The following is a 24684-nucleotide window of genomic DNA, read 5'->3' as shown; positions in this document are numbered from 1 at the left end:
GAGGCAGAGGTAGGAGGATCACTGTGAGTTCAAGGCCACCCTGAGACTACATAGTGAATTCCAGGTTAGCCTGGGCTAGAGAGTGAGACCCTGCCTTGAAAAACCAATAAATAAATAAATAATCATAAATAAATACATAAAGTCTAGGCCAGGCTGTACAGATGGCTCAGTGATTAAAGGTGCTTGCTTACAAAGTCTGATGTTGAGTTTTATTCCCCAGTTCCCACATAAAACTAGATGCACCAAGTGGTGCATACATGTGGAGTTAGTTTGCAATGGCTAGGAGCCCTGGCATGCCCATTCCCTCTCTCACTTTTTCTCTACCTCTGTTTCTGTCTCTCTCACTCTATCTCTGCTTGCAAATAAATGAAAATATAGAAAAATAAATAAATTATAATTGAAAATCAAAAAAAATTCAAAGTTGGGCTGGAGAGATGGCTTAGCAGTTAAGGTGCTTGCCTACAAAGCCAAAGGACTCAGGCTCAATTCCCCAGGGACTCATGTAAGCCAGGTGCACAAGGTGGCACATGAGTCTGGAGTTTGTCTGCAGGGCTAGAGAACCTGGCATGCCCATTCTCTCTATCTCTTCCCTTTTCTCTCTCAAATTAAAAAAAAAATTTAATGTTAAAAACTTAAAAATAAATACATAAATTCAAAGTGAAAAAGGTTAATGAAGGGCTGGAGAGATGGCTTAGCAGTTAAGGCAGTTGCCCAAAAAGCCTCAGGACCCATGTTCGACGCTCCAGATCCCATGTAAGCCAGACACACAAAGGGGAGGCAAGTGCAATGTGACACATGACCACTAAGTGGCACAAATGTCTGACATTCGATTAAAGTGTCTGAGGCCCTGGCATGCCAATTCTCATTTTTTCTCTCTCCATAAAATAAAAAATAAATAAATAAAAAGGTTAATGAAGCTGGGTGTGGTGGCATACCCCTTTAATCTCCAGCACTCAGGAGGTAGGAGGATCACTGTGAGTTCAAGGCCAGCCTGAGACTATATAGTGAATTCCAGGTCAAACTGGGCTAGAAAGCAAGACCCTACATCAAAAAAAACAAAACAAGGAAAAAACGAAAAGGTTAATGAAATATCAATTAAGGGCAGAAGACTATAAAAAAAGTTTAAGATTCTGGTTTTGCTTCAACTCTCCAAAACAGAAGGTCTAGCTGACTCGTCAGAACATCCTCATTTCCATGGTGACTGCAGTTTTTTCTTACACTATTCCTTTGATTGGAGGCCTCAATGACTACACAATGACAGGACCTTCGGCCTTTTCTTTTTGACCTCAATTTACACTTTTATATATGTTCACCAGAAAAAAGATTTTTTTTTAATTAAAAACTTTATTTGTGAGCTAGAGGGATGACTCAGTGGTTAAGGTGCTTGCCTGCAAAGCTGAAGGACCCAGGTTCAATTTCAGGACCCACATAAGCCACATGCACAAGGTGGCACGTACATCTGGGGTTCATTTGCAGTGGCTAGAGGCCCTGGCATGCCCATTCTTTTTACTCTGTCTCTTTCTCTTTCAACAAATAAAAATAAAATGTTTAAAAAAAACACTTTGTTTGTATGGACAAATCATGTGTTATACCCACTCCCCAGTTAAGATTTTATCTGAAAGCACATATGTTGTAAATTAAAAAACAAATTCTATCTTTAAGCTGTGAATTACAGCTGTTACTGACAGGATGGGTTCTTTGATTTGGCATTGTTTTCTCTATGTTCTACTTTTGAACCTAAGACATATGTACACAAAAAGATGATCAGTGTCACTATGTTAGAATGTGTACATGCACACATATGAACATGTATATATACACATATAAAGACACATAGCAAGCACCCCAATATCAGAGTATGAAAAAAAGAGGAAGACATAATTAACAGTGCAAAGTAGGAACAAATATGTTTTATTCTTATTTCTGAGATAAAACTTTTCAGTCACTACAACTCACCAGATGGTTCTTCGGGCTCACTTTCATTCTCTTCCTCAGGTGGGGCTTGAGGGGGTGGTGGGGGAAGCTTCTTTTCTTTCTCTGCCTTGGCATTTCTTTCTTCTTCTGAGTAATACTCATCTTCTGAGAGGTTGGCCAAGCTTTCATCCATCTCTCTGTATTCTACCTATGTGGAGATTATACCGGGAAAAACTACAGTAAATATCTAAACCAAGACCTCTATTCGGAACCATAAGTAAATATGAACTGCTTTGTAATTTCAATTTTTTAAGAGTATATAGCAAAAAAACAAACTTATAAAATAGGAGGTAATTATTAAAAACGTAAGCCTCATGAAACAATACTGTTAGTTCAGGTTTAGCCCAATCAAGAACTTTTACATTATAACATTGACTAACTCAAATCCCTTACTCAGGCTCTCTATAATTCCTACAAGTTTGTTTGTTTGTTTTAGCCCGTGCAGTTCATACTTATACACTGGAAGTTTCAACTAAAACAACCTTCATGCAAAAATGGTTATAACTAGACAGCCAGGTATGATAGCACACCTGTAATTCCAGCATTTTGGGAGATCTCTCAAGTTCAAGGCCAATGTGAGTTACATAGAATTTCATGCCCAGCTGGAGCTCCATAAAAAAAAGACCTTGCCTCAAAAAAAAAAAAAAAAAACAAGGTTGAGCTGGGCATAGTGGCACACTTGGCCTTACATCTGGCTTTACAGGGTTACTGGGGAATGGAAGCCTGTGCCATAAGGCATTGCAAGCAAGTATTTTTAACTACTGAGCCAACTCCTCAGTCCCAGCATTCATTTTCCACTACAATGAACTCTGATCCTTCTTAAACTACATGGTATGAGCTCAAGAATTCTATCCACTTCCTTTCATTCACTGGTAGTACCCAATTACAAGTCATCTACAACTATATGCTGGGCACTACAAAATATATTTTGCTTACATTATATCCAAACATAACAATCTTACAAGGTAGTTTATTTGCCTGAGGAAAGGAATGGCATAAGATGAATTCACTCCCAAAAGTCCATCCTTTTCTAGGCTTTTTTAAACTCTGGTATCAAAGGCCTACCTACCTGAAGGTAGTTAGGACCAAAACTGAAATGCATGGTGTTCTTGAAGTTTCAACCCAATTTTCCAATTTCAAACCTTAAATATGTTGCCATAATTTTATTTTTAATTTATTTATGCATTTGACAGAGGGAGAGCAAGCACACGCGCGAGAGAGAGACAGAGAGAGAGAAAATGAGAATGGGCATGCCAGGGCCTCCAGCCACTGCAAACTAACTCCAGACACATGCACCCCTTGTGCATCTGGCTAACATGGGTCCTGGAGAATCAAACCTGGATCCTTTGGCTTTGCAGGCAAATGCCTTAACCACTAATCCATCCCTCCAGCCCTGTTGCCATGATTTTAAAACATGGCAACCTGGAAATGAGTTAATTGTGAATCTAATGACCTAAGCTTCTGGGAACCTCAACTGCATGGACCCTTCCTGTCTTTCCAGGAGCAATGATATTTTTAAAGAGGGTAACTTATGCCGGGCATGGTGGCACACACCTTTAATCCCAGCACTCAGGAGGCAGAGGTAGGAGGATCACTGAGTTCAAGGCCACCCTTAAACTACATATTGAATTCCTGGTCAGCCAGGGCTACAGAAAGACCCTATCTTGAAAAACCAAAAAAATAAAATATGTGTGCCCTTCCTGTGGCCATGAGACTATTGATGCAATGGTCCCAAAAGTATTGAAATTTCCCCAGGAATCTCATGCTGAGAGACGGAAAAGGCTAAAGCCTAGAGCCAACCAAAGGAGGAACATGTCTCTCAGGAAGAGGTTTCACAGTTCTGACTTCTCAGACTACCTTCCAGGATATACTCTAGCTAATCAATGGTGGCTCAATGTTGAGCAGGCCCACAACTTGACCAAGACTGCTTATTATGTATGCCTTTTGCCCTTTATTTAACCCCAAACATCATGTCAGGATCACAAAGGTAGATTTGGGGGCCACTGGGCATCTACTTGTTCCTCTTCTTTTTTTAATATTTTATTATTTTATTTATTTGAGAGACAGGAAGAGGGGGAGAGAAAATGAGTGAGAGTGTGCCAGGGCCTCCAGGCACTGCAAGAACTACAGATACATGGGCCACCTTGTGCATCTGCCTTATGTGGGCACTGGGGAATTGAATGGAGACCCTTAGGCTTCACAGGAAAGCACCTTAACCACTAAGACATCTCTCTAACCCACTGTTCCTCTTCTTAATGTGCCAGCATTGACTCCATCTCCTTTCTCTGCTTTTCACTATTACTTGCTCTTTAATTGGCCTACTAAGGATGGGGGATTGAGAGCCTAGCCTGTTAAGAGTTGCCAGGGTCCAGGGTTGGCCCTAACTACAATAACACCATTCCAAAATCTCAACCTATTCTTAAAAATTTTTTTATTTATTTTTACTTTTTATTAACATTTTCCATGAAAAAAATTTTAATATATATATTTATTTGCAAGCAGAGAGAAGGGGAAGGAAGAGGGAGGGAGGAAGGAAGAGGGAGAGGGAGAAGGGCATGCCAGGGCCTCCTGATGCTGCAAACTGAACTCCAGAAGAATCAAACCCAGGCAGACCTTTAGGCTTTGCAGTCAAGCACTTTAACTGCTATGCCATCTCTCCAGCCCCTAATTTTGACTATATAATTATATGATTTTTGAAAACAGGGTCCCCAAACTGGACAAATTACCAGGCAATAAAACATATTTATCTGCAGCATATACCTCAGAACTCATGAAGGTCTGATCAAGGCATATCTACAATGGCTTGAGTTCACTTTTTATTCCTTATATGGATACACTATCCACTGAGGTATGTTTGTACTGGTTCCCAAGTCTGGCTCTAAATGTTTTAAGTTTTCTTACAATTTTGCTTCCTAACTACTCCCTAAAATAAACATGTAACCCATTTTTAAATATATTTTATTTATTTATTTGAGAGAAAGAGGGGAAGAGAAAGAGAGAGAATGGGTACACCAGGGCCTCTAGCCACTGCAAACAAACTCCAGATGCACGCACCTCCTTGGCTTACATGGGTCCTGGAGAATCAAACCGTGATCCTTTGGCTTTGCAGGCAAACGCCTTAACCACTAAGCCATCTCTCCAGCCCACATAACCCATTTTATTTTGAACATTTAAGAGTTAATCAAAATGCAAAACAGGATAACAGGAATTTTAAAACTAATTGAGAATTACTAAGGCAAAAACCTTATGGAATGCCGCCCCCAGTAGACCAGGAGATTCAATATAATACATATACCAGATAAAAACTGGTCATGGTGGCACACGCCTTTAATATCAGCACTTGAGAGGCAGAAGTAGAAGGATCACCATGAGTTCTAGGCCACTCTGAAACTACATAGTGAATTTCAGGTCAAGCTGGGCTAGAGTGCAACTCTACCTTGAAAAAAAAAAAAAGAAACATACAACTTTCAGGTGCTTTTAAAAAACAAAACAATAAAACTGGGGGCTTAGGAGATGGTTCAGTGGATAAAGGCACTTGCTGGCAAAAGATGCCAATCTTCCCCCCAAAAAAAAAAAGAAAAAGAAAAAAGAAGCCAGGCGTGGTGGCACACACCTTTAATCCCAGCACTTGGGAGGCAGAGGTGGGATCATCGAGAGTTTGAGGCCACTGTGAGACTACATAGTTAATTCCAGGTCAGCCTGGACCAGAGTGAGACCCTACCTCGAAAAACAAAAAACAAAACAAAACAAAAAAGCACAAAAGATGCCAATCTGGATTCAGTTCCCCAGTACACACATAAACTGAATGCAAAATGGTACAGGCAACCATAATCCCAATGCATTTATGATAATGAGAGGCAGGGATAGGAGACTGAGTTTGTGGGCCAGCTGTATGACATTCATTTGCAGTCTGGTAGTTCATTTACAATAGCAAGAGATCCTGTCTTAAAGGTGAAGTTTGTGCATGTACAATGGATCAAGGAGAGGACAGAACATCTAAACTAGAAGGCTAGGTAGCAGATCTAATACAGTCCAACAAAGAGAAAGACAAACTAATAGGAAGGCATGAATGGGAATTTCAAGACATTTGGGATACTATGAAGAGATCAAACATAAGAATTCAGGGTAATTGTATATATGTAAGTACAATGATTGTGATGGGGAGGTAATATGATGGAGAATGAAATTTCAAAGGGGAAAGAGTGGGGGGAGGGAGGGAATTACCATGGGATACTTTTTTATAATCATGGAAAATGCTAATAAAAATTAAAAGAAAAAAAAGAATTCAGGGTATAGGAGAAGAATTTCACTCCAAAGGCATAGCAGATATTTTCAGTAAAATCATAGAAGAAAATTCCCCCCAAATAGGGACAGAGATGCCAATGTAGATACATGAAGCCTTTAGATCACCAAACAGACAAAATCAAGAAAGAACCTCTCACCATCATGTTATAATTAAACTACTAAACACACAAACCAAAGAAAATATATTGAAAGTGGATAGAGAGAAAAATCAAGTTGCATGTAAAGGCAAGCTCATGAAGATAACAGCAGATTACTCAACACAAACTTTAAAAGCCAGAAGGGCTTGGAATGATGCATTCAAAGTTCTAAAAGATAACAACTATTATCCAAGATTACTTTATCCTGCAAAGCTATCCATACAAATTGAGGGGAAAATGAGGACATACCACAACAAAAACAAACTAAAGGAATATATGACCACTAAGCCAGCTCTACAGAAAATACCTGAAGAGAAAGAAAAGCACACACATAAGGTAACAGGAAAAAATAAACTCAAATAATAGTTGATACAAGAGAGTAAAGGAAAAAACAGAAGAACTACACAAGGAGGAAAAAAAAAAAAAAAACCTTTTGATAATAATTCTTAATACCAATGGCCTCAATGCCCCAACCAAAAGACAGGCTTGTACACTGAGTTAAAAGATCCTCCTATTTGTTGCCTCCAAGACACTCACCTTTCCATAAAAGATGGGCACTATCTTAGGGCAAAAGGATGGAAAATGGTATTTCAAGCAAATGGGCCTAGAAAACAAGCAGGTGATGCAATCCTAATATCTGACAGGATAAACTTCAAGCCAACATTAGTTAAGATAAAAAAGTCAATTTACATTGATTAAGGAACACTACAACAGAAGGACATTATAATCCTAAACATATATGCACCTAACATGGGGGCTCCCAATTTCATCAAACTAACACTGTTAAGACTTAAGGTCACAAACAACACCAAGCACAATTGTAGTGGGTGACTTCAATACCCTACTCTCATCAATTGACAGGTCATTCTGGCAAAAAATAAACAAAGAATCTGAATTAAATAACATTACAGAACAAAAGGGCCTAACAGATATCTACAGAACATTCCATCCAAATGCTGCAGAATATACTTTATTGTCAGCAGCACATGGAACATTCTCTAAAATAGACCACACAGTAAGACACAAAGCAAATCTTAGCAAATACAGGAAAATTAAAATAATTCCTTGAACTCTATCTGATCACACTGGGATTAAACTACAAATCACAGCAGGAAAAGCTACAAAGCACACACAAAATCATGAAAACTAGGGGCTGAAGGGATGACTTAATGGTTAAGGCATTTGCCTGCAAAGCCAAAGGACCCAGGTTTGATTCCCCAGGACCCATGTTAGGCAGCTGCACAAGAGGGTGCACATGTCTGGAGTTGGTTTGCAGTGGCTGGGGCCCTGGTGCACCCATTCATTCTCTCTACCCCCTTTCTCTCTGTCTGATAAATAAAAATTTTAGCCGGGCGTGGTGGCGCATGCCTTTAATCCCAGCACTTGGGAGGCAGAGATAGGAGGATCGCCGAGAGTTTGAGGCCACCCTGAGACTACAGAGTGAATTCCAGGCCAGCCTGAGCTAGAGTGAGACCCTACCTTGAAAAAAAAAAAATTTAAAAAGCATGTTACAAATAAATCATGGAAAGTAAACAGTACACTATTAAAATGATGAATGGGTCAATGAAGACATAAAGAAGAAAATAAAAAATTCAGCAATAATGAGAATGCAACATACCAAAACCTTTGGGACACAATGAAGGTAGTCCTAAAAGGGATATTTATAACTTTAAGTGCCTATATTAAAAATTAGAAGCCGGGGGCTGGAGAGATGGCTTAGTGGTTAAGGCATTTGCCTGCAAAGCCAAAGGACCCCAGTTCAATTCTCCAGGACCCATGTAAGCCAGATGCACAAGGAGGTGCATGCATGTGGAGTTCGTTTGCAGTGGCTGGAGGCCCTGGTGCACCCATATTCATTCTCTCTCTCTCTGCCTCTTTCTCTCTAATAAATAAATTAATTTAATATATTTTTAAAAAAATTAGAAACCGTGTATGGTGGTGCACACCTTTAATCCCAGCACTTGGGAGGCAGAGGTAGGAGGACTGCCATGAGTTCAAGGCCACCCTGAGACTACCAAGTGAATTCCAGGTTAGCTTGGGCTACAGCAAGACCCTACCTAGAGAAATCAAAAAGGTAAGAGGTAAACAACTTAATGTTTCGCCTTAAGACCTTGGAAAAAGGGCTGGAGAGATGGCTTAGTGGTTAAGCGCTTGCCTGTGAAGCCTAAGGACCCTGGTTCAAGGCTCGATTCCCCAGGACCCATGTTAGCTAGATGCACAAGGGGGCACACACGTCTGTTTGCAGTGGCTAAAGGCCCTGGCACACCCATTCTCTCTCTCTGTCTGTCGCTTTCAAATAAATAAACAAAAAATATATATATAAAGACCTTGGAAAAATAAAAACAAGGCAAGCAAAATATCACTTGACAGGAAGAAATAGTAGTCTCAGGGTGGCCTCGAACTCATGGTGATCCTCCTACCTGTGCCTCCCAAGTGCTGGGATTAAAGGCATCCAACTTTCATGTAGCTTTTTATTTCAGTGGCTGATGATACCCAGTCACAAAGTGTGAGGCTTACACGCCAGTTTTAGCAGTGTGCCTTTGGAAAAGTTGCTTAAAAATCCTGTCAATTTCAGTTTACTCTTTCATACAAGGCTAATAAAACCTGTTCCATGGTGCTTAACAAAAGGAAAATGTTGGCAATGCATGAACACAGCATATGGCACACAGATGTGAGGCAGGTGTCTGTAAGTAGTTTGTTCTGATGTCCACTTTTATTTACATTTACATCTTGACTAACTGGTATTAGCCCCCTTCACTGGCTTTCTCATCTATAAAATGTCTACCCCAAAAGATCATTAAGAGAATAAAATCAAAAAGATGCAACATGAACTGCTGGATTGCTTGGTCGCTATAGTAGGATGCATTCAAAGTCTGCGGGCCCTGGTCCCCAACTACCCATGGTAAGCCAGATGCACAAAGTGGCACACTGATCTGTATTTGTGTGCTGCAGCAAACGGCACTGTTGCACCCACATTCATCCAGTCTCTCATTCTGCTCGCAAATAAACAAATAACTATTTAAGAAAAAAAATACAGGCTGAAGAGATGGTTCTGCTGTTAAGGGCGCTTGCTTGCAAAGCCAGAAGACCGGGTTTCCATTCCCCAGGACTAAGAGTATAAAACCAGATGTACAAAGTGGTGCATGCGGAGCTGTAGAGATGGCTTAGCGGTTAAGCGCTTGCCTGTGAAACCTAAGGACCCCGGTTCGAGGCTCGATACCCTAGGACCCACGTTAGCCAGATGTACAAGGTGGCACACGCATCTGGGGTTCATTTTCAGTGGCTGGAGGCCCTGGCGCGCCCATTCTCTCTCTCTTTCTCTCTATCTGCCTCTTTCTGTCTGTGTCACTCGCAAATAAAAAGAAAGTGGTGCATGCATCTAGGAGTCCCTTGGCTGTGGTAAATGGCCCTGGCGCTCCCATTCTTTTTCCACTCGCGCTCTCTCTCTCCCCTTGCAAATAAATAAAAATATTTTAAAACAATTTTTTTAAAAAGATGTACATTCCTGGAGGGTAAAATCAACCTGACAGCCACATCAAGCGCTCAAAAATAAAATAAAAGAAGTTCTTCTTTTCCATCTCCTGACTCTGTTTTTGGCATCACCCCTGCAGCCCCGGGATACACCCAGTCCAGGGAGCCATCATCCAGATTAACAGCCACACCAGTCTTCCACTCCACGTCAGGAAGCCATTTTTCCCAGTCGGAAGGTGTCCAGGACGTCGTGATCACACCCTCCCGAGTTCCCAATCCCCCGTGGTCCCTGAACAAAGAACAGACTCTCCCTTCCCTCCCTCTCTCCACCCCTCCCTCCGTTTCCAACCACCCGGCGGGCGGGCGGGCGCGCGCCCGGCGAGGACCCTTGGGGAAGCAGGAACCCGGGCAGGGCAAAGGGCCGGGTCTCACCTTGGCCCGCTTGCGCCGGCTGGTCCGTCGCCCCTCCGGGGTCTCAGCGATTCCGGTCTCCATGGGAGCCGCAGAGCCGGGCAGGACCGTGGGCCCAGCCTGCGGTCCTGCCGACCCCGGAGGCTCAGCCAGACCCCCGGGAGGCGAGGCCCGTGGGGGTTCCTTCTTACGCGGCGTGCGCTCGCCGGCCGCCCCCGGCCCGACTTCGGCAGGACCCGCCAGGCCCGCGTGCGGCGCGGCTACCTCTGCACCGTTCTCGGCGCCGCCCGCCGCCCCGGGGCCGGCCTCGGTCCCCGCCGCCGCCGCCGCCGCCGCAGCAGCAGCCGCCGCCGCCGCCGCCGCCGCTGCCGCCGCCGCGGCTGCCGCCTTCTTCCCAGACAACATCTCGGGCCGCCTGGCCGCCGACGGCCGCGGGGGCCGCTCGGTCTGCCGCTCCGTGAGTTCGGAGCCGCCGCGCCTCGCTTCGCCTCGCCTCGCCTCACACCGCCCGCGCGGAGACAGCCTCCGACGCGCACGCGCCGTGCGCGCTCCCGCCGCGCAGGGACAAAAAAAAAAAAGGCCCCGGCGGCCCGCGGGCCCCGCCTCCTCAGGGCCATAGAGCGGCGCCTCGGCGGCTAGAGCGGAGCCCGGAGCCGCGCATGCGCGCGCGCGTCGGGCGGGCGCCCTCTCGGCTTCGCGGTGGGCGCAGTATCGGCCGTGCGCCGAGGGCGTCTGGTCCAGGCTGTATCGTGGGCACCGCGGATTCCTATCTGTCGCTCGTTCCCTCGCTCATCCATTAGTCACTTTAGCTAATACACGTTAACGGTCACTACGCCACAAAGGTTGAATTATGAAGTCCTGGCTTGAACTTCTGATCCTCATGCCTCTCTTACCTTAACCTACCCAAGTGGTGTTGGGATCACGGACGTGTGTCATCCGGCTTGGCTTCACCTTTTGACGAGTGTGAATAATGCTGTTTTGAACATGGATCTACAGATATCTCTCCAAGTCCCTGCTTTCGAGCTAAGTGAGATGAGACAGGCCTGCTAATCCTAGCCGCTAGGGAGACTGAGGTACAAGGATCACAAACTCAAGTCCAGCTTGGGATTCAGAGAGAATTCAAGCCTTGGCTGAGTAATTCAAAGAAATCTTGTTTCCAGATAAGTAAGTTAATTAATTAAAAAGAAGGTTGGAAGCCGGGCGTGGTGGTGCACGCCTTTAATCCCAGCACTCAGGAGTCAGAGGTGGGAGGATAAATGTGAGATCAAGGCCACCATGAGACTACGTAGTGAATTACAGGTCAGCCTGGGCTAGAAAGGCACCCTACCTGGGGTTGGCTGGGAGAGAAGAAGAAAGTTGAGGGGCTGGAGAGGTGGCTTAGCCGTTAAGGTGCTCACCTGTGAAGCCTAAAGATCCAAATTCAATTCCCCAGTACCTACATAAGCCAGATACACATGGAGGCACATGTATCTGTAGTTCATTTGCAGTGGTCGGAGGCCCTGGCATGACCATTCTCTATCTGCCTCTTTCTCTCTGTTTGTCTCATAAATAAATAAAGATCGGGGCTGGAGAGTTGGCTCTGCGGTTAAGAAGCTTTCCTGCAAAGCCTAAGCACCCAAGTTCGATGGCCTAGTACTGACATAAAGCCAGATGCACAAAGTGGTGCATGCTTCTGGAGTTCGTTTGCAGTGGCTAGAGGCCCTGGTACACCTATTCTCTCTCACTTTTTCTATTTGCCTCTCTCTCTCTCTCAAAAAAGTAAATATTTTAAAAAAGAAGGTTGAGGATATAGCTCATTTGATTGGCATGCATGAAGCCAATTCCCAGTAATGACAAAAAAAAAAAAAACCAAACCAATTTGTAATGGATTGTCTTCGCAATAAGAAAGACCTTCCAATTCAATTCTTTTGGTATTCTCAGAAATGGAATTTGCTAAAACAACTTACCTACTTTTGAGAAGTTAACATCTGGGGCTGGGGAAATGGCTCAGTGGGTAACAGTATTGGCTGTGTAAGCATGAGGACCTGAATTTGATCTCAGGCACCCATGTAAAAAGCCAGGCATTGGCCAGGCATGGTGGCACATACCTTTGCTCCCAACACTTGAGAGGTAGGAGGATTACTGTGAGTTCAAGGCCACCCTGAGACTGATAACAGACAAAACATTCATACAGCATACATGCACACACACCACACATGCTACACACGTGTACACCCCCCCCAAAAAACAAAGTTAACATCTACCACTCTTGGTGGTACTCGAGTGCCTGTAACCCCAGCATGCAGAATACTGAGTCAAGACAATCACAAGTTCCAGGCCAGCCTGGGCTACATAGCAAGCCCCTGTTGAAAAAAGAAAGCAAAGCTGGGCGGGGTGGCGCACGCCTTTAATCCCAGCTCTGGGGAGGCAGAGGTAGGAGGATTACCGTGAGTTCGAGGCCACTCTGAGAATACAGAGTAAATTCCAGGTCAGCCTGTGCTAGAGTGAGACCCTACCTCGAAAAACAAACAAAAAAAAAAAAAAAGAAAGAAAGAAAAGAAAAGAAAAAGAAAAAAGAAAGAAAGGAGCCAGGCATGTTGGCACATGCCTTCAATCCTAGCACTTAAGAGGCAGAGGTAGGAGGATTGCTGACTTCAAAGCCACCCTGAGACTACATATTGAATTCCAGGTCAGCCTAGGCTAGAGTGAGACCAACAAAAAAGAAAGAAAGAAAGAATGAAAAAGGGAAAGAGGGAGAAAAACATACTTTCCCCTAAAGCCTCAGAGTGAACAATTAATAGGCTTGTGAGAAAATATTCCAGGGTGATTATGAAAGGGTACGCAGTCATCTTTTGCCTTATTTCTGAGTTTTGGATAATTTTTCTTTTTTAAAAACCAAGGTTTGGGGCTGGAGAGATGGCTTAGGGGTTAAACGCTTGCCTGTGAAGCCTAAGGACCCAGGTTCAAGGCTCCATTCCCCAGGACCCACGTTAGCCAGATGCACAAGGGGGCGCATGCGTCTGGAGTTCGTTTGCAGAGGCTGGAAGCCCTGGCGCGCCCATTCTCTCTCTCTCTCTCTCTCTCTCTCTCTCTTCCTCTCTCCCTCTTTATCTGTTGCTCTCAAATAAATAAAAATAACAAAAAAATTTTTAAAAAACCAAGGTTTGTTTATTTTTTATTTATTATATTATTTAATATATTTTTCATTGACAATTTTTATAATTGTATACAATAACCCCATTGTAATTTCCTGCCTCTCCCACCTTTCCCATTTGAAACTCCATTCTCCATCATATCCTCTCCCCTTCTCAATCAGTCTCTCCTTTATTTTGATGTCACCATCCTTTCCTCCTATTATGATGGTCTTGTGTAGGTAGTGTCAGGCACTGTGAGGTCATGGATATCCAGATCATTTTGTGTCTGGAGGAGCACACTGTAAGGAGTCCTACCCTTCCTTTGGCTCTTACATTCTTTCTGCCACCTCTTCCACAATGGACCCTGAGCCTTGGAAGGTGTGATAGAGATATTTTAGTGCTGAGCATTCCTCTGTCACTTCTTCTCAGCACCATGATACCTTCTGAGTCATCCCAAGGTTGCTGCCATCTGAAAACAGAAGGTTCTCTAGCCAAAAGTGACAGTAGCATTAATATATGGGTATGAGCATTAAGAGAAGTGCCTACTGAGCAGTTTGGTGAACATAGTATATACATTTAGCCAGGTACCAGCAGACATTACAACCCTAGGGCTCATGACTACCCCTGTTATAGGTTTTCAGTATCAGGGATATATTCCTCCCATGGAGCAGGCCTCCAGTCAAATTAGAGAGTGGTTGGTTTCCCCCATAACAGACATGCCACTATTGTACACATTGGCTCATTTGGCTTTGCTGGCCAACTTTAAGGCTTGCAGTGGCCACTGTTTTGTATCTCCACTGGTGATTTCTCTCTCCCATTGAACTGCATGCAGTGTAGCTTTTTCCAGCTTTCTGTCAGCTGGTCTACATGCAGGAGGTTTTCAGCTCAGCTCCAGCAGGATTTCTCAGTGACCTTGCAGCCTAAGTATGTGAAGTCTTCAGCAATAGGGTCTTAGAATCTATTTCGGGTGGGAAACCAAGAGCATCAGCAATGGCCTGTAATGTTGTGGGGGTATCAGTGACCTCCCTGGCCAACAACTCACTGGAAGGTATCCCATCCCTAGAACTGAAAATTTTCTATTAACAATCTATGGCTTCTGAGTGTACCATTGTCCAAAAATAGTAGGTTTCCATATGACTTATTTATATCCTTTTAGATTTTGATTAGCCCTCCCTCCACCTTTCCTTTATTCAATCTCTTCCCCCTCACTTAGGCCTTTTCACCCCCATTAATCTGTTTTTCTACTTACATATATACAATACCATCCTAATAAGCCCCCACCCTTTTTCTGTACAGTCTCTTCCACTACAGGTATAAGAGTTCTGAGTCACACTGGTCATGTTGCTAGCAGTGGTTAGGCCCAGAAGTGTGCTGAATGTGTGAGGTGTTGCTAAGGCCTACATCAGCTGACTGTTACAAGAACAATGCTTAACACTGCCTGCCCAAGAGTCTGGCACACAGTGGACCCTTAAGATTTAGGAATAGTCACTATTATTATGCGGCACCTGGGTGGGGAAAGGGAGCTGGTTTAAGAGGAGTGAGTGGCCATTACTCTTGTCATGGAGGGGACAGAGGCAGGGGCCTGAGACCTGTGTGTCTCCATGCCGTAATGTTGGGGGAAATAGTGTTTTTTCTGCGGAGTTTCCATGGGATACTTGCTTCTTCTGGCACTGTAGGAGCAGTGGTGGCTTGGTTGATAAGTTATAAACCGGCCTTGTTTGGGTTCCTCTTTCTTCTGCTGTTGCTTAGCAACTGGATGGTCAAACATGAATTCAAGCCCACCTCTTCAGAGTGCCCGAAGGTGAGTCAGGTGAGGGAAAGGGAGCTTAGTTTCCAGCTGAGGGCTAGAGTGCTTGCCTAGCATGCACAAAGCCTTGGGTTGGATGCCCACCAGTACATCAACCAGGCATGACCACATACATCTGTAATCCCAGGACTCCAGGAGGTAGATGCGAGAGAATCAGAAGTTCAAAGTCATCCTTGGCTACATAGTAAGTTCTAGGCTATTCTGGGCTACGTAAGACCCTGTCTCAAAACGAGAAACTGAGCTGGAGAAATGGCATAGCAGTTAAGGCATTTGGCAGCAAAGCCAAAGGACCCAGGTTCGAATTCCCAGTACCCATGTAAAGCCAGATGCACAATGTGGCACATGGGTCTAGAGTTCGTTTGCAGTGGCTAGAGGCCCTGGTGCCTCCATTCACTCTCACTCTGTGTCTGCTCCCCCTCTTCTCTCAAATAAACGAGTGAATGAATGAATGAATATAAAAAAAAATCAAGAAACTAAGCCGGGCATGGGGGTGCACGCCTTTAATCCCAGCACTCGGGAGGCAGAGATAGGAGGATCGCCATGAGTTCAAGGCCATCCTGAGACTACAGAGCGAATTCCAGGTCAGCCTCGAGTAGGGTGAGACCCTACCTTGAAAAACCAAAAATGAAAAAAAAAAAAAAATCAAGAAACTGTCCTGGGCAGGTTGGTGTTCCTCGCAGGAAGGAATTATCACTAACTTACCCCTTCTCTTGGTGATGGACCTTAGGAGGAGGCAGAGAAATCAAAGACTTCCAAAGCCAAACCTGATGATCAACAAGGCCTGAGCAAGAAGGAAACTGAGAAAATGAATGCCTGCTTTGCCCTCCAGGACAAGGTCCTTGAACGGCTGTTGTTCAATGAGATGAAACTGAGGGTCTTGGAAAATCAGATGTTCTGCATATGGAATAAGATGAACCGTTGCCGCTGGGACAGCAGACACCGGAACTTTTCCAGGAGGTGGTGCAGGCCAAGGAGGAATGATTCAATATTCTCTACCATCTCCACTTGTACCCCCAGCTCCCCTACATAATCAGACTCGAGTGGGTTAGCCTCTGCTAATATCATCTTGACCCAATGGATTAGTCTGGTTGTTGTTGTTGCTGTAACAAAGTACCAAAGCCTAGAAACATTATAAAGACAAGCGCTTTATTAAGCTCATAGCACTGGCAGCCTAAGAATATGGTGCTAGCAATGGTTTTTTGTGAAGATTTAATCTTTTAGCTATTTTTTTTTATTTATTTGAGAGCGACAGACAGAGAGAAAGAGAGAGAGAGAGAGAGAGAATGGGCGTGCCAGGGCTTCCAGCTACTACAAACGAACTCCAAACATATGTGCCACCTTGTGCATCTTGCTAACATGGGTCCTGGGTAATCCAACCGAGGTCCTTTGGCTTTGCAGGCAAATGCCTTAACTGCTAAGCCATCTCTCAAGCTCTATATTTAAACTTTTAAAAATTTATTTATTTGCACACAGAGAGAGATAGGGAGAGGAGAGACAGACAGAATGGATGTTCCAGGGCCTCTAGCCACTGCAAATGAGTTCTAGAAGCATGTGCTACTTTGTGCATCTGGTTTTCCATGCGTACTGGGGAGTAAAACCTGGGTTGTTAAGCTTTAGAGGCAAAGGCCTTAACCTCTGACCCATTTCTCTAGCCCTAGAGACACATTTTTTGAGATGGAGTCTCACTCTGTAGCTCCCACTGTCCTAAGCGCCTGTGTGAGGATTTTATAGTGGACAACATTACATAGTGGTGGGTAAAGAGAGAGTAATTACTTGGTAAGAGAAGGAAGAGAGATAGAGAGAGAGAGAGAGAGAGAGAGAGAGAGAGAGAGAATGAAGCCTGTATCTAGTCCTATCTTAAATTGGGGATATAGCTCAGCCAGGTACTTGTCTAGTATGTACAAGGTCCTAGACCCAACCCCAAGTACTGCAGGGGAAAGAAAGAAAGAAAGAAAGAAAGAAAGAAAGAAAGAAAGAAAGAAAGAAAGAAAGAAAGAAAGAAAGAAAGAAGAGAAAGACAGGAGGGAGGGAGGGAGGAAGAAAGGAAGGGAAGAAGGAAGGGAAGGAAAAGAAAGAGAGGGCCAGGTATGGTGGTGCATGCCTTTAATACCAGCAGAGGTAGGCGGATCTCCCAAGAGTTCAAGGCCACCCTGAGACTACACTGTGAATTCCAGGTCAGCCTGGGCTAGAGGGAAACCCTACCTCAAAAATAAATAAATATAAAAGAAAAAGGAAAGAAAGAAAAAAGAAAGCAAGCACATACGAGGGCTGGAGAGATGGCTTAGTGGTTAAGTCATTTGCCTACAAAGCTAGAAGACCCAGGTTCGATTCCCCAGGACCCACATTAGCTAGATGCACAAGGGGGCACATGCATCTGGAGTTCATTTGCGGTGGCTAGAGGCCCTGATGCTCGCTCTCTCTCTCTCTCTCTCTCTCTCTTTCTCTGCTTGCAAATAAATAAAAATGAGATACAGTTTAGTGGCTAAGCTACTTTCCTGCAAAGCCAAAGGATCCAGGTTTGATTCCCCAGGACCCACATAAGTCAGATGCATAAAGTGGCTCATGTGTCTGGAGTTCATTTGCAGTGGCTGGAGGCCCTGGCATGCCCATTCTCTCTACCTTCCTCTCTCTCTCTCTCTCTCTCAAATAAATGAGTAAGTAAAATATTTTTTAATTTTTTAATTTTTATTTTAGTTTTAGTTTTGAGGCAAGCCCACAAGACTGGCCTTTTTTTTTTTTTAATGAGAGAGAGAGAGAGACAGAGAGAATTGGCGCACCAGGGCCTCCAGCCACTGCAATCAAACTCCAGATGTGTGCGCCCCCTTGTGCACATGTGCAACTGTGCACTTGTGTCACTGTGCATCTGGCTTATGTGGGACCTGGAGAGTCTATTACAAGTCATTAGCTTCGCAGGCAAGCACCTTAACTGCTAAGCCATCTCTTCAGCCCTCAAAATTGTTTTAAATAAATAAAAATATTTTTTTTTAAAAAAGAGAATGAAGAGCTGGGCATGGTGGCCCTCTCCTTTAATCCCAGCACTCAGGAGGCAGAAGGAGGAGGATCACTGTGAGTTTGAGGTCACCCTGAGACTACAGAGGTAATTCCAGGCCAGCCTGAGCTAGAGTGAGGCCCTACCTTGAAAAACAAACAAACAGAAAGGAATGAAGAGAGGAGGGTTTACTTCCACTTGTAGTTTGAAGATGGTGGGAAAGGAGTGGGAGGCAGGTGGTCATGGTGCACCTACAGGTCAGGAGCCAGAGGGAAGTGAGTGCTGGTGCTCAGACTGCCTTCTCCTCTTGACTCAATCCCAGACAAGTCCCTGGGATGATGCTCAGCTAAACCTTACTGGCAACACCTTCATAGGCACCCCAGCGGTATGTTTCCATGCTGATTGTAAATCTCATTAAGTTGGCAGCAAAGATTAGCCATCATGGTGGGATAAGCATGTGCTAGAGTTTGAGAGACAGGCTCACACCAAGCTGCCACTTCTCCTTGGGGTACACTGCAAAGCCACCACTTCATTGTGACTCAGTGTGACCTTATGTCACATTGGAGTCGCACCTCAAATCATCTCTCAGAACAAATCCCACGCAGTCCAGGCACACCAGATGACTGGCCAGCCCCCAGAGGCTTCCATGTCTTGGCCTACGTAGTTTCTTTCCTGGAATTTCTCATTTTCCACGTGTGCTGTTATAATTCATTCCTTCCCAAACCACCATCTCCAGGAAGCTTCCCTCCATCCAGCCTTAGGAATCTCCTTCCTTGAGAATTTTGTAGGTAGTCTGCAGACAGTAGAATGAGTTGTGTTCTGCTGGGGTCGGATTTGTACACATTCTGGCATATATTTTTTTTTTCATTTTTATTTATTTGAGATAGACATAGAAAGTGTGGGTATGTGAGGGCCTTCGGCTACTGCAAACGAACTCTAGACATATGTACCACATTGTGTGTCTGGCTTTACGTGGGTACCAGGGAAATGAGCTCAGGTGGCTGTTAGGCTTTACAAGCAATCATCTTTAACCACTGAGCCATCTCTCCAGCCCACAAATTCCTGTATTTATCCCCATCCTCACTCAAGTATGCCCCTGCTCTCTTGTTTTTATGCAAGTAGGGTCTAACTCTAGCCCAAGTGAACATGGAATTCACTCTGAAGTACCAGGCTGGCCTAGAATTCACAGCAATCCTCCTACCTCTGCCTCCTGAGTGCTGGGATTAAAGGCATGCACCGCCACGCCCAGCCAGTTAGGTCTCTTTTAAGACAAACACGACACCTTATGTTCACCTGAATGCCCCCAGAGCACTGTCACACACCGGTTAATGTATGACCAGTGCTTTATCACATCTGTGTAGTAGTGTCCATCTCTTGCTGACCCAAAGCAAGCACATGAAAGTTGGGGGTTATTTTGGCTTACAGTCTTGAGGGGAGTGTCAGAGTGGCAAGAAAAGCATGGCAGAGCAGAGGCTGGACGTCACATTCCTACCACAGTAGCTGGCAGGTAGAAGCAAGAGTGAGCTGGCTCTGGCAAGGAGGACTTGAGCCAAACCACCCTAAGGTCCATCGCCAGCAGAACATTTCCTCCAGCAGGGCTCCATATTGCCACCAGCTGGGGACCGAGTGTGAGGCTTAATCACGAGCACTTGAGGCTGTGGGGGACATTTCACATTCGAACCACCACAAGGAATGCTTGCTGATCACCATTTGATGGGCCCCCGTGTGTTCTCTGTCCTTGCCTTTTTGAATGACTTTCCTATATCATATTTTCTTTGAGTAAGATCTCTGGGGCTAAACTGCCTAGATTTAAGTCCCAAGTGTACAATAGGGCATGGAGATGCACATGTGTAATCTTAGCTACTTGGGGAGCTGAGGTAGGAAGATCACTGAGGTCCATGAGTTCAAGATCAGTGTGAGATACATAGTGAGACTCCCAATGCCACTGCTCCCCACAAATCCCACTTCTACCAATGCTCATTTACATGGAGTTGGACAAATCTAAGTTGCTTATTCTTACTGTTCCCCAGGCTCTACAGCTGTAAAATGGGGAGAGTAACACTTACATTATTGACAACAGGAATTTGCATCTTTCACTCATTTATTCACGTATCTGTTAGTCACTTTAACTAAGGTGGATTAATGGATACCATGCCACAAAGGTTGAATTATGAAGTCCTGGCTTGAATTTATAGCATTTGAAGTTTCGGTGGTGCCATAGTTTATTGGTACTGCTGTAACAAAATACCTGAGAGTGGTTAACTTATGAAGCAGCCAGCTTCCTTTTTCTTCATGCTAAGCTCCTTAACAAATGGTTGCTGGTCACACACTTGATTTTCTCTCTTGCATTGTATCAGTCAGGGTTCTGTAGATAAAGAAACCGATGAAAGGGCTGGGGGAAATGGCTTAGCGGTTAAGGCGCTTGCCTGTGAATCCAAAAGACCAAGGTTCAATTCCCCAGGACCCACGTAGGCTGGATGCACAAGGTGGCACATGCATCTGGAGTTCGTTTGCAGTGGCTGGAGGTCCTAGTGTGCGCTCTCTCTCTCTCTCTCAAAGAAATAAATAAAAATAATTTAAAAAAAAGAAAGAAACCGATGAAGATGTATTATAAAGGGAATTTATTGGATTAGCTCACAAGATATAGGCTGGGCAGTTCACCACAGCTGTCTGTGTGCAGGAAAGGTAGAGAACCCAGTAGCTGCTCAGTCCACCTGGCTGGGCGCCTCAGCAGTCCCAATCGGTCACTGAAGGTCTGAAGAAGTGCTGGAGAGATGCTGGTCTTCGGTCCACATTGGCAAGTTGAGGAGGCTGGGTTCCAGTGTCCACAAAGGAGGGCAGCAACAAGGGTCGTGTATGCATCAAGTAGCACAAGGCAGCCAGGGGAAAGGCTCTGTGTTCTTCTGAAGCTTCTATATCTATAGTCCACCACTGGAAGGACATCCAACTCTGGGGAATGTCTCCCTCTCCCATCAATCCTTCCTGGAAACTAGACCCATTCATGAGATCAGCCTCTTACTTTATTCCTCATCTAATCAAGTTGGCAGTAGAATGTACCCGTGGTGTCCTCTGGATATGAACCTGCTGGTCCATTCATGCCCCCCCCACCCCAGTGATTTCTGATTTCCAATGACTGCACAGTGATTACTGATGACCCCACAGTGACTATCAGTACCCCCAGAAGAACTGCACTGTTCTGAATCCCTTAGCATTTTGACATGGAGGACAGAGGAGGACAAAAGGAATGAGACAACAAAACAGAAAGGACTGCCTTGAAAGACAAGGGTACTCTGTAGAAGGGGGATTCAGGGGCAGGGACAAAAGAGGGCAACATGATGGGGACGTGACAAAATTGCAGTATGTTCATAGTTAAAGTTCCAAATAAAATTTTGAAGGATTTAACTGTCACATCCATGTATACATTTTATCCTTTACTTGGTTAGGAAAATCCTAGTAGTCTATGCCCCCGTGTGTGTGTGTGTGTGTGTGTGTGTAGGTCAGAAGATAACCTCAGGTGTCATTCCTCAGGCCCCATCCATCTTTTTTCATTGACCTGAAACTTGCTAATTAAGCTAGACTAATTGGCCAGGGAGCCCCAGGAATCCTCCATCTTTCCCTGCCTGCCCTGGGATTACAACTGTGCCAGTATGTCTTTTTTCTCTCTTCCTTCCTTCCTTCCCTCCCTCCCTCCCTCCCTCTCTCTCTCTCTTTCTTTCTTTCTTTTTTACATGGTTCTGGGTGGGGATTAAGCTCAAATCCTCATGTTTGAAAGGCAAGCACTTTACCCACTGAGCTATCTTCCCAACCCCTATTTCCTTTTTAATTATGAATTGGCCTCATTTTCCTTTCCACACACACATTATATGTGTATGTGCTTGCACCGTGGTGGGGGCGTAGAGAGCAGAGGACAAAGTCTGGCTGATGGGCCTCCCCAACCACTTTGTCTGCAAAGGGCCTGTCAGGTTTTGGCCTTTGCGAGCTCCAGGCCGGCTGCCCCCAGCGTCAGGGTCCTCCTGGTTCGGCTTCCCAGCGGGCTTTCACGTGGGTCCCGGGGCTCCAGACCGCTGTGGCCAGCTTGCTTCACACGTGCTTTTAACCACCGAGACATCTCCCCAACCTCATTTAGTTGAGACAGGATCACAAACACTGGCCTTGAACATTCACCTTGAAGCTGAGGATAACCTTGGGCCCCTGATCCTCCTGCCTACACTTCTCAAGTGCTGGGCTAACAGGTGCGCACCACCTCACCTGGCTGCAGATCCCTTCTTTCTCTGTCGCACTCCTTCTGAATGTCCTCTGTTGTCATGTGCTTGCGATTTTCCAAACTCTGTCTTCTCTACACACCTCTGAGTTGCAGATTCGGAGGTCCGGCTGCTGCCTCCCTTGTCTCTGCTCAGCCGGCTCGAGGGGAACACAGGCAGGCCTAAGCTCTCGCCCTCCCTGCCTTCCCCTGCCGTATGCACACCCTCGCTTGCTCACAGTGAAAGGCCACGGCCCGCCCCCCCCCCCCCCGCAATTCCAGTTAACTGAGGCTGTTTCCCACTCCCCTTTCTTTCATACTCCATTCAGTGCTATCTAATCCTATTCACTACATCAGACTCCATGCCCTCTACTCCGGCACATGCTGGTCCAAGCTGCCACCATCTGTCATCTGAGTGAGCATGGCAGACTGGGCTCCATGCCCGCCTTCCCTCTAGTTCCCAACACGGAGGCCAGATCTGGCTTGAATCTGTTCCCCAATGGCTCTGGGTTGGAAGCTTGATCTCCACCGCAAAGAAACTGCTAAGAGGCGGAGGGACAAGGGGCTAGGGATGTAGCTCAGGGGTGGAGGGCTTGCCCAGGGTGTGCAAAACTCTGGGTTCCATTCCCAGCACTACTAAAACAAAACAAACAAAGGTGGGGAGCTAGAGAGAAGGCTCGGCAGTTAAGAGCACCTCCTGTACAAGCACGAGGACCTGAGGAGGCGTGAGAGGGTGGTTAAGTCTGACCCCTAGGGCCCGCATAAACAGATGGGTGGAGTCACATTTGCACATGTACACCTATAATCCCAGACTCGTGGGGAGCAGAAACCAGGTCGAGGGCTCTGGTGGAGGGAAGGCAAGCTCTGTGATGAAAAGTGACTCCAGCCCAAGTAAGAACAGGCACGGGAAGAGGGGAGCCTCTGGTCCCCACAAGTGAGTGCATCTTGCCACAGGCACACACATGCATACACCATATGCCAAACGTACATCACACCACACATATACCACATTTCACACACACACACACACACACACACACACACACACACACACACACACATACACACACACAGAAGGTAGGATTGTTAGGTCATGGAGACATCACCCTCTGAGGGAATCAAGATAAACTGATTGAGGGCTGGAAAGATGGCTTAGCGGTTAAGGCATTTGCCTGCAAAGCCAAAGGACCTTGGTTCAATTCCCCATGACCCACATAAGCCAGTTGTACAGTGTGGCGCATGTGTCTGGAGTTTATCTGCTGTGGCTAGAGGCCACATTCTCTCATAAATAAGTAAAGAAAAATAAAATATTTTTAAAAAGAGATTTGTAAGCCAGCCAATTATTCTGCTTATCTGAATGTGTTTCTGCAGAAATTTAGAAACTGCTGGCAATGGCAATGGCCATTTTATGAGTCTTAAGGACAACTGAGGTCATTACTGTGCCTTAAAATGACTACAATATGGGCTGGAGAGATGGCTTAGTGGTTAAGCAATTGCCTGTGAAGCCTAAGGACCCCGGTTCGAGGCTCGGTTCCCCAGGTCCCACGTTAGCCAGATGCACAAGGGGGCGCACGCGTCTGGAGTTCGTTTGCAGAGGCTGGAAGCCCTGGCGCGCCCATTCTCTCTCTCCCTCTATCTGTCTTTCTCTCTGTGTCTGTCGCTCTCAAATAAATAAATAAATAATTTTAAAAAATGACTACAATATGCTGGGCATGGTGGCACATGTAAGGTAAGAGGATCGCTGTGAATTCAAGGTCAGCCTGTACTAGAGTGAGACCCTACCTCAAAAAAAAGAGAAAAGGCTTCTTGCCACTGCAAACTCCAGGTGCATGCACCACTTTGTGCATCTGGTTTTATGTGGGAACTAACTAGCAAATTGAACCTGGACCTGCAGGCTTTGCAAGCAAGTGCCTTTAACTACTTCAGGTTTTGCAAGCAGTTGCCTTTACCCACTGAGCCATCCCCCCAGCCCCAACCCACCAACTTCACACTCTGATTCCTCACCAGGATCTCTGTTATTCCGAAGCACGTATCGTTTTCTTTTCTTTCTTTTTTTTCACATTTTCATGCATCGCTATTACATTCTGATCATATGTATCCTACGTCACCCTCTCTTGTCCCATTCAGTCTCACTGTCTTCATTCCTCATCACTTACTAGTGGCTATGCCGCAGGAGAGAACGACTTCCCCTTCCCCAGCAACCTTTTACCGTCATTAGCTCTCCTGTGTGTGACAGA

At 45.2% G+C, this 24684-nt stretch overlaps 2 protein-coding genes and 1 non-coding gene across 3 annotated transcripts in view; 2 read left to right on the top strand and 1 right to left on the bottom strand.

Moving 5' to 3' along the window:
* Kdm1a (lysine demethylase 1A) overlaps positions 1 to 10646 on the bottom strand; it is a gene marked incomplete at its 5' end in the record, with an annotated part of 69034 nt that extends 58388 nt beyond the window's left edge. The window contains 2 exons of the mRNA XM_045149973.1: positions 1957 to 2122; positions 10320 to 10646. Of these exons, the coding sequence (XP_045005908.1) occupies positions 1957 to 2122; positions 10320 to 10646 (493 nt within the window). The remainder of the gene's footprint in view (positions 1 to 1956; positions 2123 to 10319) is intronic.
* A 4374-nt stretch (positions 10647 to 15020) lies between these two features.
* Positions 15021 to 16248, top strand: Tex46 (testis expressed 46). The gene is made up of 2 exons (XM_045148915.1): positions 15021 to 15212; positions 15946 to 16248. Exons 1-2 carry the CDS (start codon positions 15021 to 15023, stop codon positions 16246 to 16248), a joined length of 495 nt encoding a protein of 164 aa, XP_045004850.1.
* Positions 16249 to 23776: 7528 nt separating this feature from the next.
* LOC123461331 lies at positions 23777 to 23908 on the top strand. The gene has a single exon (XR_006637618.1). It is a non-coding gene; the product is annotated as a small nucleolar RNA SNORA33 (small nucleolar RNA).
* The last annotated feature ends 776 nt before the right edge of the window (positions 23909 to 24684 follow it).

This window comes from Jaculus jaculus, chromosome 5 (assembly GCF_020740685.1).
Source record: "Jaculus jaculus isolate mJacJac1 chromosome 5, mJacJac1.mat.Y.cur, whole genome shotgun sequence".
Classification (NCBI taxonomy): domain Eukaryota; kingdom Metazoa; phylum Chordata; class Mammalia; order Rodentia; family Dipodidae; genus Jaculus; species Jaculus jaculus.
This window is presented reverse-complemented; position numbering and strand designations above follow the sequence as displayed.

Coding starts and splice junctions, on each gene's coding strand:
- Tex46 (XM_045148915.1), top strand. CDS start 15,021: ATGTTGGGGGAAATAGTGTTTTTTCTGCGGAGTTTCCATGGGATACTT. Junction 15,213..15,945: donor CCTCTTCAGAGTGCCCGAAG/GTGAGTCAGGTG, acceptor GATGGACCTTAG/GAGGAGGCAGAGAAATCAAA.